The 13,534-nt window shown below is 40.6% G+C and overlaps 1 protein-coding gene across 1 annotated transcript; it reads left to right on the top strand.

The window, feature by feature from the left end:
* The first annotated feature begins 11,893 nt into the window (after positions 1 to 11,893).
* On the top strand, positions 11,894 to 13,216 carry LOC138903122 (uncharacterized). The gene is made up of 2 exons (XM_070191038.1): positions 11,894 to 12,095; positions 12,399 to 13,216. The coding sequence occupies exons 1-2, from the start codon at positions 11,894 to 11,896 to the stop codon at positions 13,214 to 13,216; spliced, it is 1,020 nt and encodes a 339-aa protein (XP_070047139.1).
* The last annotated feature ends 318 nt before the right edge of the window (positions 13,217 to 13,534 follow it).

Below are 13,534 nucleotides of genomic sequence, written 5' to 3'. Positions count from 1 at the left end.
GATATTCAAATTTTTGCGAGGTGGCACTGAAGAATTTTATGTATTTCTCGTGGGATGATTGTGTATGAGAGAGGTGTTAGGCATTCGGGCGGTGGAGGTGGAATCAAATATGGTGATTCATGTATTCTATGGAATTGGAGATTGGGAGTTCTCAGGAGCAGATTGTTTCATGGTTGTGGACTGTGAAGTTGTGGCCGGAGCTAGCCAGATGATAGAAAGTATTATGATTCCGTCATTGTGGACTTTCGGAGGTTATTTATCTATTGGCGGCTGACCATAGTTGATTTGGGGACACATTGGTAGGCCCAATTAAGATGTGTATTCTACACTGAGCCGGATTGATTGGCTCTATACTGTTATTATTGAAGGATGTGCCCTTCGGTTGATGTGAAGCTTATTCGTGTTATGAAATGATCTGTGAGTTACTCTTCTATGCTACGAGGAGTTGTGATTCGTGGTTATATGCACGTATGGTGCGGTTCTATTATGGCCTTATAGCGGAATTTGAGCGAGAATAGTATTGGATATTGCTTGGTTGATGACGTATTGGTTATGTTCTTTCGGGTTTTATGTGGCATGGTGTCGTTTGCTTCTCCGTGGTTATAGTAATGCACTTTGGGTACTTGATGTCGAATTGCGAATGGTTATTGATTTTAGCAGGGTGGCTTGAGGTGTTTCATATGGACCAGTATTTGGATAGGGTCGCGTATTACAGCAGAGTTATGTGGAAATATGATCCCTCATGTAAGATTCGTGTGTTATGGTTCTGCGGTGTGTGATGGGTTCTTAGCATTGCGTCGGGGTGGTACTCGTCGAGCTTGTGGAACGGTTCTCCTGTTTGGGTCATTGTTACGATTGGGTACATCTGGAATGTTGTTATCTGGTACACGGATTGCACGGGTTGTAGCTTTAGATTGTATTGATGTGTCATGTCATTAGAGTGGTCGTGTTGGATGAGACTAGGTCATTGGGCCTAGAATGGATGTTATCAGATTTGATTGTGGTATAATTGGGAGGATAATATCGGAAGTCGGCTTTGAAATTGGCTATAGTTCTTGTAGAAGGAACGAGAGCTCCATGACCTGTTAGTCTAATGAATGGTTATGAATTTGGTATGTTTCTTTCATCATCGGCAGTGTACGAAGGTTTTAGAATGAGGTTTTGCCTGATATGATGTTTATTACCAGCACTGGGTTGATTTGAATCAATACTGTGATTTGAAATCATTGCTTCGAGCATTCGAGCTATGCGGTATTTGAATTTGAGTATTTGAGTTATGGGTATGACTTTTGGTACAGCTTGTTCAGACTTATACGGTATGTAGATGCGAACTTCTGATCTTATAAGAAATTTCGGATGTCGGAAATTCGATTCGAAGGCTTGTGGGCTAGGTAGAATTGAGGAATTTCAGTTATGCTGTGCTATCGGACCTGTATGGGATAGGGTGACGTGGGATCACCCCCGGGTATATGCATGGGAAAGTTACACTGCCATTTCTTGGCTTTTGGAACAACTCTCGGCACGTTCGAGGACGAACGTATATTTAAGTGGGGGAGGATGTAACGACCCGGCCGATCATTTCGGGAGTTATAGCCCTGTTTCCCCCATTTCTATTTTCTTTAAGCTCTTAAGATATATTATGATATACCGGGTTAGTTGGTTCGGTCCCGGAGTGGTTTCGGAGTGGAATGAAACACTTAGTCTCTTATTTAGAACCTTAAGTTGGAAAAGTCAATCGGATGTTAAACTATGTGTAAACGATTTCGAATTTGAATTCTGATGGTTCTGTTAGCTCCGTTAGGTGATTTTGGACTTAGGAGTGCGTCCGAAATATGATTTGGTGGTCCTTGGTAGAATTAGGCTTGAATTGGCAAAATTAAATTTGGCGATTTCGGTCGGTAGTGGAAAATTTGATATCGGGGTCGGAATGGATTTCTGGAAGTTGGAGTAGGTTCGCAGTGTCATTTGTGATGTGTATGCAAAAATTTGAGGTCATTCAGACGTGGTTTCATTGGTTTCGGCATCGGTTGCTGAATTTGAAAAATTAGAAGTTCTTAGGCTTGAATCCGAGGGTAATTTGATGATTTGGTATTGTTTTGAGTGATTCGAAGGTTCGACTAAGTTGGTATATTGATATATGACTTGTTGGTATTTTTGGTTGATGTCCCGAGGGCCTCGAGGTGATTCCGTGTGGTTAACGGATTTGTCGAAGTTGGAATTTGTAGCTGGAGCAGCTGCTTCTGCTATTTCAGCACCTGCGGAAGGAAGAGTCGCAGGCGCGAGGCCGCTGGTGCGCGTGGGGAGTGCGCAGGTGCGGGAAACACTGGGCTAGGCAGGATTCGCAGGTGCGAGTTGGAGGTCACATCTGTGAGCCCGCAGGTGCGAAACCTGGGGCGCAGATGCGGAAAAGGGAAAAGGTGTGCCTTCGCAGGTGCGACGGGTTCGCCGCATATGCGGAGTCTAGGCGGGTAATTGAGTTGCGCAGGTGCGGCTCCTTGGACCACAAGTGCGGTCGCGCGGGTGCGAGTAAATGGACGCAGGTGCGAAAAACCTGGGCAGAAACCATAAATAGTACCCTTCGAAAATTTGGTTCATTTCCACCATTTTCAAGTTGGTTTGTAGAGCTTGTGGAGTGAATTGTGAAGGGTGATTCAAGGGATATCAGTGAGGTAAGTTTCTTGAGCCCTAATACTTGTATATATGGTGATTTTCAGTTGTTTAGTCATTGTAATTAGTGAAAATGAGGGGTTAGGGCTTGAGATTTTTAGAGAAGTAATTTATGGATTTGAAGGACCAAACGATGTCGGATTTTGATGAATTTGGTATGGTTAGACTCGTGAGTGAATGAGCTTTCTAGTTTTGTGAATTTTGTCAGATTTCAAGACGTGGGCCCGGGGGCCGGGTTTGAGTCAATTTCGGGTTTTGGTCTAATTTTGTATCTTTTCTTGTGGAATTCATTCCATTAGCCCGTATTGATGGTATTGTACTGATTGTGAATAGATTCAGAGCATTTGGAGGCCGAGTCCAGAGGCAAGAGCATTGCAGGGTAGAGATTTGACTGGTTCAAGGTAAGTAACGATTGTAAATCTAGTCCTGAGGGTATGAAACCCCGGAGTTTGTATCATTCTACTATTTTTAGTGACGCACATACTAGGTGACGGGCGTGTGGGCATACACTGTTGGGGATTGTGACTTGGTCTGTCCCGTAGCAACTGTAAAGTTGCATACTTTGTTGAAACTATATGATACTTATATATTTTAGAAAGAGTTTCTGTAAATTGGGCTGAATGCCATGTTTGGGCCTTGCGCCAGTGCTGTTTGGACCCTTAGGGGCTTTTTCTTACTATCCTCTCATTATTTTCAATTGAAAATATATACTCAGTTATGTTTAAACTTGTTTACCGCATAACTCAGTTTTATGACTCTATTTTGATGCATATAAATGCTTTGGGCCGAATGCCCTATTTTACTTAAATGCCCGAGTGGCTTGAGAGGTTTATGACTGAGTGAGGCCGAGGGCCTGATTTGTGAGGATATTTATGGGATCGGGCTGCACGCCGTAGCATGTTTGATATCGGCCGAGGGCCTGATTGTGAGGATGAATGTGGATCGGGGTTGTCCGCCTGCAGCATACTTTATTATTATAGCACGTGAGTTGTCCGTGCTGATTATAGCGCTTGGGCTGAAGGAGCCCCTCCGGAGTCTGTACACACCACCAGTGAGCGCAAATACCTACTGAGTGCGAGTGTCGAGTGCTGAGTGACTGGGAGGCATGAGTGATTGTGAGGTATGCCCGAGTGGCAAGAGTGATGGTGAGGTATGACCGAGTGGCACGAGTGACTGTGAGGTTTGACCGAGGGGCTGTTTATGATTTCATCATTTTTTCTCACCTTTGCATTTTTCCTCTGTTTGAAAACTGTTGAAAAATATCTTTAAATGATTTTTTACTGGAACTGGGTTTAAACTAGATATTTTGATTCAAATCCTGATTTTAAAAGCATGTGGTATTTTACTGAGATTTCCTGATATGAACGTTATATGCTTTATTGCTCGTCACTACTGCTCAGTCTTTATTTATTGTTGTTACTTACTGAGTTGGCGTACTCACGTTACTCCCTGCACCTTGTGTGCAGATCCAGGTGTATCTGGACAGTGTAGCGATTGTTGATTGTTCTGATTGCAGATTTTCCCGGGGAGTTAGCCTTGATATTGTTAGACAGATTGTAGTAGATGCTCATGACTAGTGACACCCCGATGTCGGGATTTTCCTTCCGTACTTTTATTTTGATTGGAACTCATTTACGAAGGTTTTTACGTTAAATAATATTGAAATTATCTTTGAAATGAAAATATCGGTTTGTTTTGAAAATTAGTCGGCTTGCCTAGTTCCACAATAGGCGCCATCACGACAGGGGTTAGTTTGGGTCGTGACAGTGTTCTAATGCAACACAGGAATGTTGTCACTTATGCTTCGAGGGAACTAAGGAAGCACGAGCAAAATTACCCAACTCATAACTTGGAGCTAGCAGCTGTTATATTTTCCTTGAAGATATGGTGTTACTACTTGTATGGAGTTCATGTTTACATATTCACCTATCACAAGAACTTGCAGTACATATTCAAGCAAAAAGAATTAAATCTGAGGTAAGAAGATGGCTTGAACTATTAAAGGACTATAATGTTGACATTTTATACCATCTTGGGAAAGCAAACGTTGTAGCTGATGCACTAAGTCGGAAGTCCATGGGCAGTCTACGACATGTGGAAGGGCAGAAGTTAGAGATGACTAAAGATTTGTGCCGGCCGGAAAAACTAAGTGTACGATTACTTGATACCGGCAGCGGAGAAGTCACAGTTCGGAATGCTATCGAATCCTCATTTGTAGCCGAAGTGAAAGCACGGCAATTTGAAGATCCAACCTTGGTAAACATAAGGGAAAGCATTCCCTCTTAGAAGAAGAAAGTATTCAAGATATTCGAGGACAGAGTCCTTAGATGCAAGGATTGGTTGTGTGTGCCCGATGTCGGGAAACTCCGAGAGTAGATCATGGTAGAGATCCATTGGTCCCAATATTCTGTTTGGCCGGGTACGACACTTATTGTGCAACCGTTGATCACTTGGGTACGTTGAGGCATTATATGAGATATTACTAAGCCCATGTGTGGCAGAGTACGATGATGTGTGATGTGAGGCTATCGAGTCCTCTTGAGACCGGCTACGCTGAGTTCTGTTGAGGCCGGGTACAACCGAGTCCTCCTGAGGCCGGGTACAACTAAGTCCTCTGTGAGGCTAGGTATGGATTGATGATATGTGATGTGAGGCTACTCAGTCCTCTTGAGGCCGGCTATGCTGATTTCTATTAATACTAGGTACAGTCGAGACCTCCTGAGGCCGGGTACGACCGAGTCCTCTATGAGTCCCGGTATGGAGTGATTAAAATTTGCCCCAAAGAGTGGCTGGTGATATGTATATATAGTATTGAATATTGCATGGCCCCAATGAGAGGCTTGATTTCACAAACGTTTGCATGCATTTATGATCCATGGTTCATAGTTCCTCACAGTTTGGTTCACGCCCCTAGTGGGTTGTCTTTGGTTCATGTACTCATATATCTTATGCTATGACTCTTATTTACTTGTGTTTCTTAGTCTTACATACTCATTACATTATCCGTACTGACTCCCCTTCCTTTTTGGGTACTGTGTCATGCCCACAAGTACAGATAGACATAGTGACGCCCCTTCCCAGTAGGTGCACGATTCAGGTGTTAGTTATTGCTCTCCTCTCCTTTGAAGTAGTTGTTCAGAAGTTGATAGGTATGGAGGCAGACGTTGTAAACGTTTTGGGTGCAGTGGGGCCATATCCTGACCCAGTTATGTACGTGTATGTTTCTTTTCGTACTATTCGAGGCTTACAGGCTAGAGTTTGGTTGTATAAAAGGGGGTAGTTACGATTTTGTTAAGAATAGTTGTAATATGTATAAAATGCCAATTTCGTCTTTATTAATCAGTTGTATTCATTTTAAACTTTGGTGACTAACATTTGGAGCCTGATGGTAGGCTATAATCTCATGTTTTAGTCGATTATTACACTCTAGTTTACTGCACTTCAATTGAGTTGCAGCTTTAATCGCTAGTGTTTTGTACTAATTACGTGTTTTATGCCTTGTAGAAGTGATTCCGATCTATGTAGATATTATAGAATGAATTCAAGCTATTAGGGAGCTTTGAAATCTGAGTAAAAGCATAAGAATTAAGTCAGGATCGTGTTCGGTGATCAACGGATGATAGTGCATTTTAAGAACGAAACGAAGAATCGAGCAGGCATCTTGCGCAATGTCCAATAAAATGCACATAACGTTTTGCTAATAACTTTGTTTAAGCTCCACAATATATTGTTGAAAATATATTTAAAAGGTCTACAACTTTCATGTTTTAGGTTTTCCCAAATTTCCAACAGAACGCCACCCATGTGCACGGCCGCGCACTAGGCACGCATATGAGGCAGAACATGGTGAAAAGTGCGCGGCCAAGTGCGCGAGCACACTTCCAGGTGCGCGGCCGCGCACGTCCAACTTCGGAAAAATGTCCTATTTCGCGTAGGAGAAGGTGTAATTGTTTGGGCCCAACCCTACTTGGTATATATACATGGAAAAACGGTATTTTGAGGACTTTTGACATAATTTAGACATAAAGAAGCTAAGGAGAAGAGGGAGAAGCAAGAGCACAAGGATTTCATCATTCATCCTCACTCAAGGCAAGGGTTTGGATGTTTTATGTTTTTCTTTGACTTAAACATAATTGTGATGAATTTCTCCATATCCATGGAGTAATTCTTCCTTAGGGATTGATGAATTTGGTGTTTTCAGAATTGTTTGTGGATATTAACTTTAGTTTTATCTATTGAAGCGTTTTGGGTGTTTTTATTGTTGCATATATATTCATTTATTTATGTAATCGAAAGAGGCATAATTTGTGATATTTTGTATTATCTTATTGGTTGAATTCATTGATTCTTGTTAGTAATCGAAAGAGGCTAGTTGAATTAATGTTTAGACCTAGTTAGGAGGGTAATCGAAAGAGGTTCTCCTAAGGATCAATCCACTACGAATTCTTGCATATCTTTACCAAGCTTAACTTAGTTCATATCGTAAGGTTGAGACTTAATCGAGAGAGGAGTTTCTACTGAATGTTTGAACATAATAGAGTGAACTCGAGAGACTCACTTGAACCATAGAAGTGAAGTAACTAGAGTTAATTCCCAAACAAGTATCTTACACCTATCCAATCAACCCCTATTTTATCCCCTTGATATCTTCTTGCTTAATCTTGTTGCAATCATTAGCCAATAGTTTAGACTTTTAGTAAATTTTATTTTTAAATCACACAACTCTAAATTGTTGATCATCTTGGATAGCAATTAAAACTAGAAGCTACGAAAACACCGTTTAAATCTAATCCATGTGGATACGATATTTTCTATACTATATTCAACTAGCGAGCATAATTTTGTGTTGTATTTTTAGCTCGTCAAATTTTGGCGCTATTGCCGGAGATTGGAAATCAATAGTGTTTGAAATAGTTTGTAGTGCTAATTCAGGAATTTTATTTTTTATTTTAATTTTATTTTTCCCTTTTTACGGTGGTGTTCTTTGACTGTGCGCATGTTACATGTTAGATTGGCGCATGACACGATCTTCTAGGAAGGAATTGCTACCATAAGATCCGGAAATTGAAAAGTAACTACGACAGGTAAGGAAAGAAAGAAAGATCACCAAGATATTAGAAAAGGTTGGGCAATCCTCAACCAAAGATATGGCTGGAAACGGTAAAGATAATGTTGATTTGGCTGCGAGAGAGTCAGCCCAACTTAGAGAAAAAGCAGCACGAGATGCTGAAGAAGAAGCCCTTAGAGATGCACAAATTTCTTATGATGAGGAGAGGGCTCGAAGAATTAATCAAAATCAACCCTTGGGTGCAGACTAGTTCGAAAACATAGCTCCCGGTACTGGGAGACCACTTGGTGATTACGCTAGACCAGCCTACCACCAAGGCTTATCAAGTGTGAGACCTCCTCTACTCGATTATAATTTTTTACATGTGTTTAGCTCAATTGCATACTATTATGTGAAAGAGTCAAAACTGAATCCGAGAGCAAAGAAAGCTATATTTATGAGGATTACTTCTGGAGTCAAAGGATACTGATTATGGTGTTCATAGACAAGAAAATTTATATTCAGCAGAGTTGTTACCTTTGATGAATCTTCCATAACAGATAAGATGACAGTTGGAGATGTCAAACAAACTGATGGTACTTCAAAGCAGGTGGAGTTTGAGGGAAACTTAATTTTTCCAACATAGGGAGAAAATGAGGAAACAATAGAAGATTTTCCTCTGGAAGAAGAGTCAGTAGAGAGGGAGATTCTAATTCAAGAACCTCAACAACAACTTGAATCAATACCAACCAGCAAGCCAAAAAGAACAATAAAGAATCTTGTTCGTCTCATAGAGACGGTGGCTTGTGCAGCCTCAATTGTAGCTGATGGTGTTCCTATCACTTATAAAGGTGCAGTCCAAAGTTCAAAAAAAGATAAGCGGAGGATTGCCATGAATGAAGAAATGCAGTCCCTTCAGTCACATGCTGCATGAGGCTCACTGTGTATTGAAGCTAAAGTTAGATTCCTTATTTCCTTTGCCATGGCATCAAGCTGTACCTGCATAGATGTGTTAGCATTACCCGTCGTTCTTCTTCTTTCAGAAACTTCAGAGGGCCACTGATTTGCATCCTCACACAACTCATCTAGAATAGTGACTATCTCCTCTGCAGTCTTTTTCATCAACGGACCTCCAGCTACGTTGCTCAATGTTCTGCGTGAAGTTGGTGTCAGTCCATCTCAAAAATCCTGGAGTTGCATCCAGAGTTCTATTCTACTATGTTGACACTTACGCATTATTTCTTTGAACCTCTCCCAAGCTTCAAACACCGTTTCAGTCTCATTCTGATAGAAGTTTTGAATTTCCCTTCTAAACTTGCCCGTCTTAGCTGATGATAAATATTTGTCAAGAAATTTTCTGGTCATCTCATCCCATGTTCTAATTGATCCATTAAGCAAGCTTCGAAGCCATTGCTTCGCATCATCTTTAAGTGTGAAGGGGAATTCCCTTAGATAAACTGCATCTTGTGACACACCATTATATTGAAAGGTGTTCATTATATCCTCAAAGTCCATTAGATAATTGTTTAGATCTTCGTTCGTCTTTCCTCTGAAGACACAACTATTTTGGAGAGTTTGGAGCAACCCTTGCTTCAACGTGTGGCACCTTGGCCGATATCTTGCCAACTTTCCATATTGTTAGTTTCATCAATTCAAATGTCTATCTTAACAAGCCACCTTATATATCACATCACTTAGCACGCCGTGATAGATCACATTCTGGCCTTGAGCGTTTTCTTCCACTTTTCAAATACATACTCAATTCTTAATTCCCGAACTCGATTTTGGCTTAACTCTAAAACTTTTACTTAGACTTCAAAATTTATTCAATTTAGCTCCATAAATTCGTGTTAGTCCCGATTCTCAACCTACACAACAAATAACATGTAATAAGTATAAATTTTTTATATTTTAGCTCAAACACAATTTAAGTATAAAAATTAATAAGTGTAATATAACCAAAAAAACTCATATTTCTAGCCTACCGTCAGTACTCTACTATATGCTTTGTAATTATTAGGAGATTTAGTCATGGGCTTTTTTCTTTTCCGGTATATGGTACAAGCTTTGAAGCTCCAACTCATTCGGATTCGCGTTGTGTAAAACTCATTAAAGGAAAAAGCGATCCTTACAAGATTTTTTTCCTCCTTACTTTCCAGAGCTCGAACCCGAAAATTCAAATTAAGAGATGGGATCCTATCCATTCCATAACACTTGATATTTGTATGGGGTAAAATTGATAAACGAGAAGCGGATACTCGCCGAGTTGACACGTGATAGTAAAGACATGTAGGGTATGAGTTATAAAAAATAGCTGGCACCGGTTAAGAACATGCTACCGATGTTGTGTGAGTTCCGAAGACGTTGGAATCGGGAATGAAAGTTTGAAAAGAAGATCTTGGTGGGAGAATGCAACATTCAAGGAGCGGCTGTTACAAAGAATCTGTGCATTTGTACTCAACCGTTATGCAGCCATCAAGAGGAATCTTTACTCATATTAAAGAGAAACTTGATTTGGGGATCTTGCCTCCCTGAGTTTAGCTATTAATTTAGAATTTTGGACTCATTGTAAGCACGAAATATATGTATGCAAAATAGGCTCAAATTAATCTTATTCTATCAGCAACATTCTTTCTTTCTACTCTAAACATTGTTCTTATTCTTCCTTCCAGAGAAGATCATTTCACAGTCACCCTGTATTTTTTTCAATGTTCTTTAATTAATTTATTTCTATTCTTAGTTATTTTATATTATTGGATCAAATTAATTCACGTGTCTATAATCATGTTACAAATTCAACTCTAATGGGTAAACAATTTGGCGCCCTCCGTGGGGCATAGACAGTTGTGGTATTACTTTGATTCATTCATCTGTTACTAACGCATTTTGATGCTTTTCTTTAGTAAAGTAAAAACAGATATGGCAACTAATTATGTGAACGACTCCTTTAATGTTGGAACAAATAATGAGCGTGAGGATATGTTCCGTGATGGGGATCAAGGTGATGATACAACCAGCGAAACTCGCAACGACGGAGTTAAGACAACTCCGATTTGCCAAGAACGAAATCCTTAACGTGTGACAAGTCCAACTCCTGATGATATGGACGATGAACCTGTTGTCGACACGGTAAAAGTTTTGAGAGTACATCAAAGGGAAATCATGAATCATCTCTCAAGACAGGACCTGATAACGACTGAGCTCCAGCACTTTCGGTTGCCTCTAATAATTCCAATGGCGGAGTTGGAGCCCCTCTCAGCGTGCCTGCAAATCAAGGGAGGAGTTTGGATTTAATGAAAATCAAGCACATTGTGCAGGTAGTGAATTCGGGAATGACAACAACACAAATGATCCCTTTAAAATGGAGCTCATGAAATCCACGAGGGAAATGAATGATCGAATGGATCAAAATGCTAAAGAATTCCACGCACTGATGGATCAGATCCCGGGAGCACCACCGGTATTGAATGGGCAGGATTCAAAGAAGTATACATAGTTTTCGTTCAAACAAAATACGACCCTAAAGTTGATTCCAAAGAAATTTAAGATACCAGAGCTGGTAACATCGCTTCGAGGGAGGAGTTTGGATTTAATGAAAATCAAGCAGGTGGAGTAGGTAGAGAATCCGGGAATGACAACAACACAAATGATCCCTTTAAAACGGAGCTCATGAGATTCATGAGGGAAATGAATGATCAGATGGGTCAAAATTCTAAAGAATTCCACGCTCGGATGGATCAGATCACGGGAGCACCACCGGTATTGAAAGGGACGGATTAAAAGAAGTATACGTAATTGTCCTTCAAACCAAGTGCGGCCCTGGAGTTGATTACAACGAAATTAAGATGCTAGGTATTCCAAAGTATGATGGAACTTCGAATCCACAAGAAATATATTATAACTTACACTACGACTGTAAAGGAAAATGATTTGGCCCCGCATGAGATTGAATTTGTTCTGCTGATGAAATTAGGCAAAACTCTAACAAAGGGTGCTTTAATGTGGTACTCTCTTTTACCGGAACATTCCATCAACTCTTTTGAAATGCTTGCAGATTAGTTTATTAAAGCTCATGTTGGGGCGAGAAAAGTCCAAGCTATGAAAGCAGATATATTCAGAATCGCTCCAGGGGAATCAAAATTATTGCAGAAGTTCGTAATCTAGTTTCAAAAAGAGCAGATGCTGTTGTCGGCAGTACCGGATGAGTGGGCAACTGAAGCCTTCACCAAAGGTCTCAATCCTTTAAGCTCTGATGCCTCCAAGAAATTAAAGAAAAGCCTGTTGGAGTTTCAGGAAACCACATTGGTAGATGTCCATAATTGTTATGAGTCAAAAACCATTGAAGATGATAAATTGAGTTCTTCGGTGTCATCCAAAGGACGTAATCACAATTGGAATCAGGAAAAGTTCAAAAGTGATTTTGATGCATATCGGAGGTCATCCAGGAATTGTTTCTAGCCTTGTGAAAGAGCTGATAGGCGTGGAACTAAAGGTTTTCTATCATCTGAAAGATTTGTATCGGATAGAAGGATGAATCGTGGTCGGAGTACATGCCTTTGCAAGATAATGAACCATCGGGGTCTTGGGATTCAGGATATTCCCGGTTGTCAGATTACAACTTCAACATTAGTTAGGTAGATTTGGTTTCAGCTATGAGACATAATTTTGAAACCAATTCGATCAGGTCCCAGTCAAATGAATCATAGTTTGTGGTGGGAATTCCACGGAACGCATGGCCACATGACTAGGGACTGCCGACATCTTCGTGCAGAGGTTGCAATGTTGTTGAAAAACATCCATTTTAGAGAGTTTCTGAGTGACCGGGCCAAGAACAGTTGTGGGAGGAATCAGGATGCAATAGAACCAGAGAAACTGGCCGCAGGGTCACCCTGTTTAACAATAAATATGATTTTTGGTGGGGTTGAAGTAAATGGAGTGACGTTTTCGACAGAAAAGAAGATAAATATATCGGTAACTCATGTCAAGAGAATCCAAGAAGCATCAGAAGATGATGAAATCACCTTCACGGAAGAAGACGCTGATTGCCATATTTTACCACACAACAATACTCTCGTAATATCACTTAATATTTTTAATTTTAAAATTAAACGTGTGTTAGTTGATCCAGATAGTTCAGCCAATGTCATCCAATGGAGGGTTTTGGAACAAGCAAAGTTAACTAGAAATATAGTTTCGACAACAAAGCTTCTGGCTTGGTTCTACCTGACAAGTGTAACGACCCGATGGGAGATCTTACTGCCCACACATGCCGAGGGCGTCGAGAAAACCACTTTGTTCTATATAGTAGTTGGCGATATGGGATACAATGTGATCATTGGTAGACCATGGATTCATGAAATTAAGGTTATGCCATCGAATTATCATCAATTGTTGAAGTTCCCTATGCTGGATGAGATTAAGAAGCTTAGAGGTGATCAACCTGCTGTGAGAGAAATGAATGAGGTCACCTTATCCAGCAGCAATGTTATATCCAACACTTAAATAAAGTACAGTAAGTGTGGATTCTAGAACGATCAATCAGCTAGAGACACGTTCGAAGCCAGAAAGTGGTCACACATTTCAGTGGGTCGGCGCCAAGTGTCTCACCGGCTGCTGCAATCGGAGCGGGGCGACCCGTTTTGCATGTAGAAGTGGCAGAAATTCCTATGCTTGGTAATAGTATAAAAGGGCAGTGAGGCTCATTCTCTTTCATTCTAGAAGTATCACCAGAACAAGTCCTCTCAAAATACTCTCGACGCCCCTTTAGAATTTCCTAGCAGAGTGAGGCAAAGTCGAAGGTGAATTTGGATTTAGCAAGAT

The sequence above is a fragment of the Nicotiana tomentosiformis genome, chromosome 12 (assembly GCF_000390325.3).
Source record: "Nicotiana tomentosiformis chromosome 12, ASM39032v3, whole genome shotgun sequence".
NCBI lineage: Eukaryota > Viridiplantae > Streptophyta > Magnoliopsida > Solanales > Solanaceae > Nicotiana > Nicotiana tomentosiformis.
This window is presented reverse-complemented; position numbering and strand designations above follow the sequence as displayed.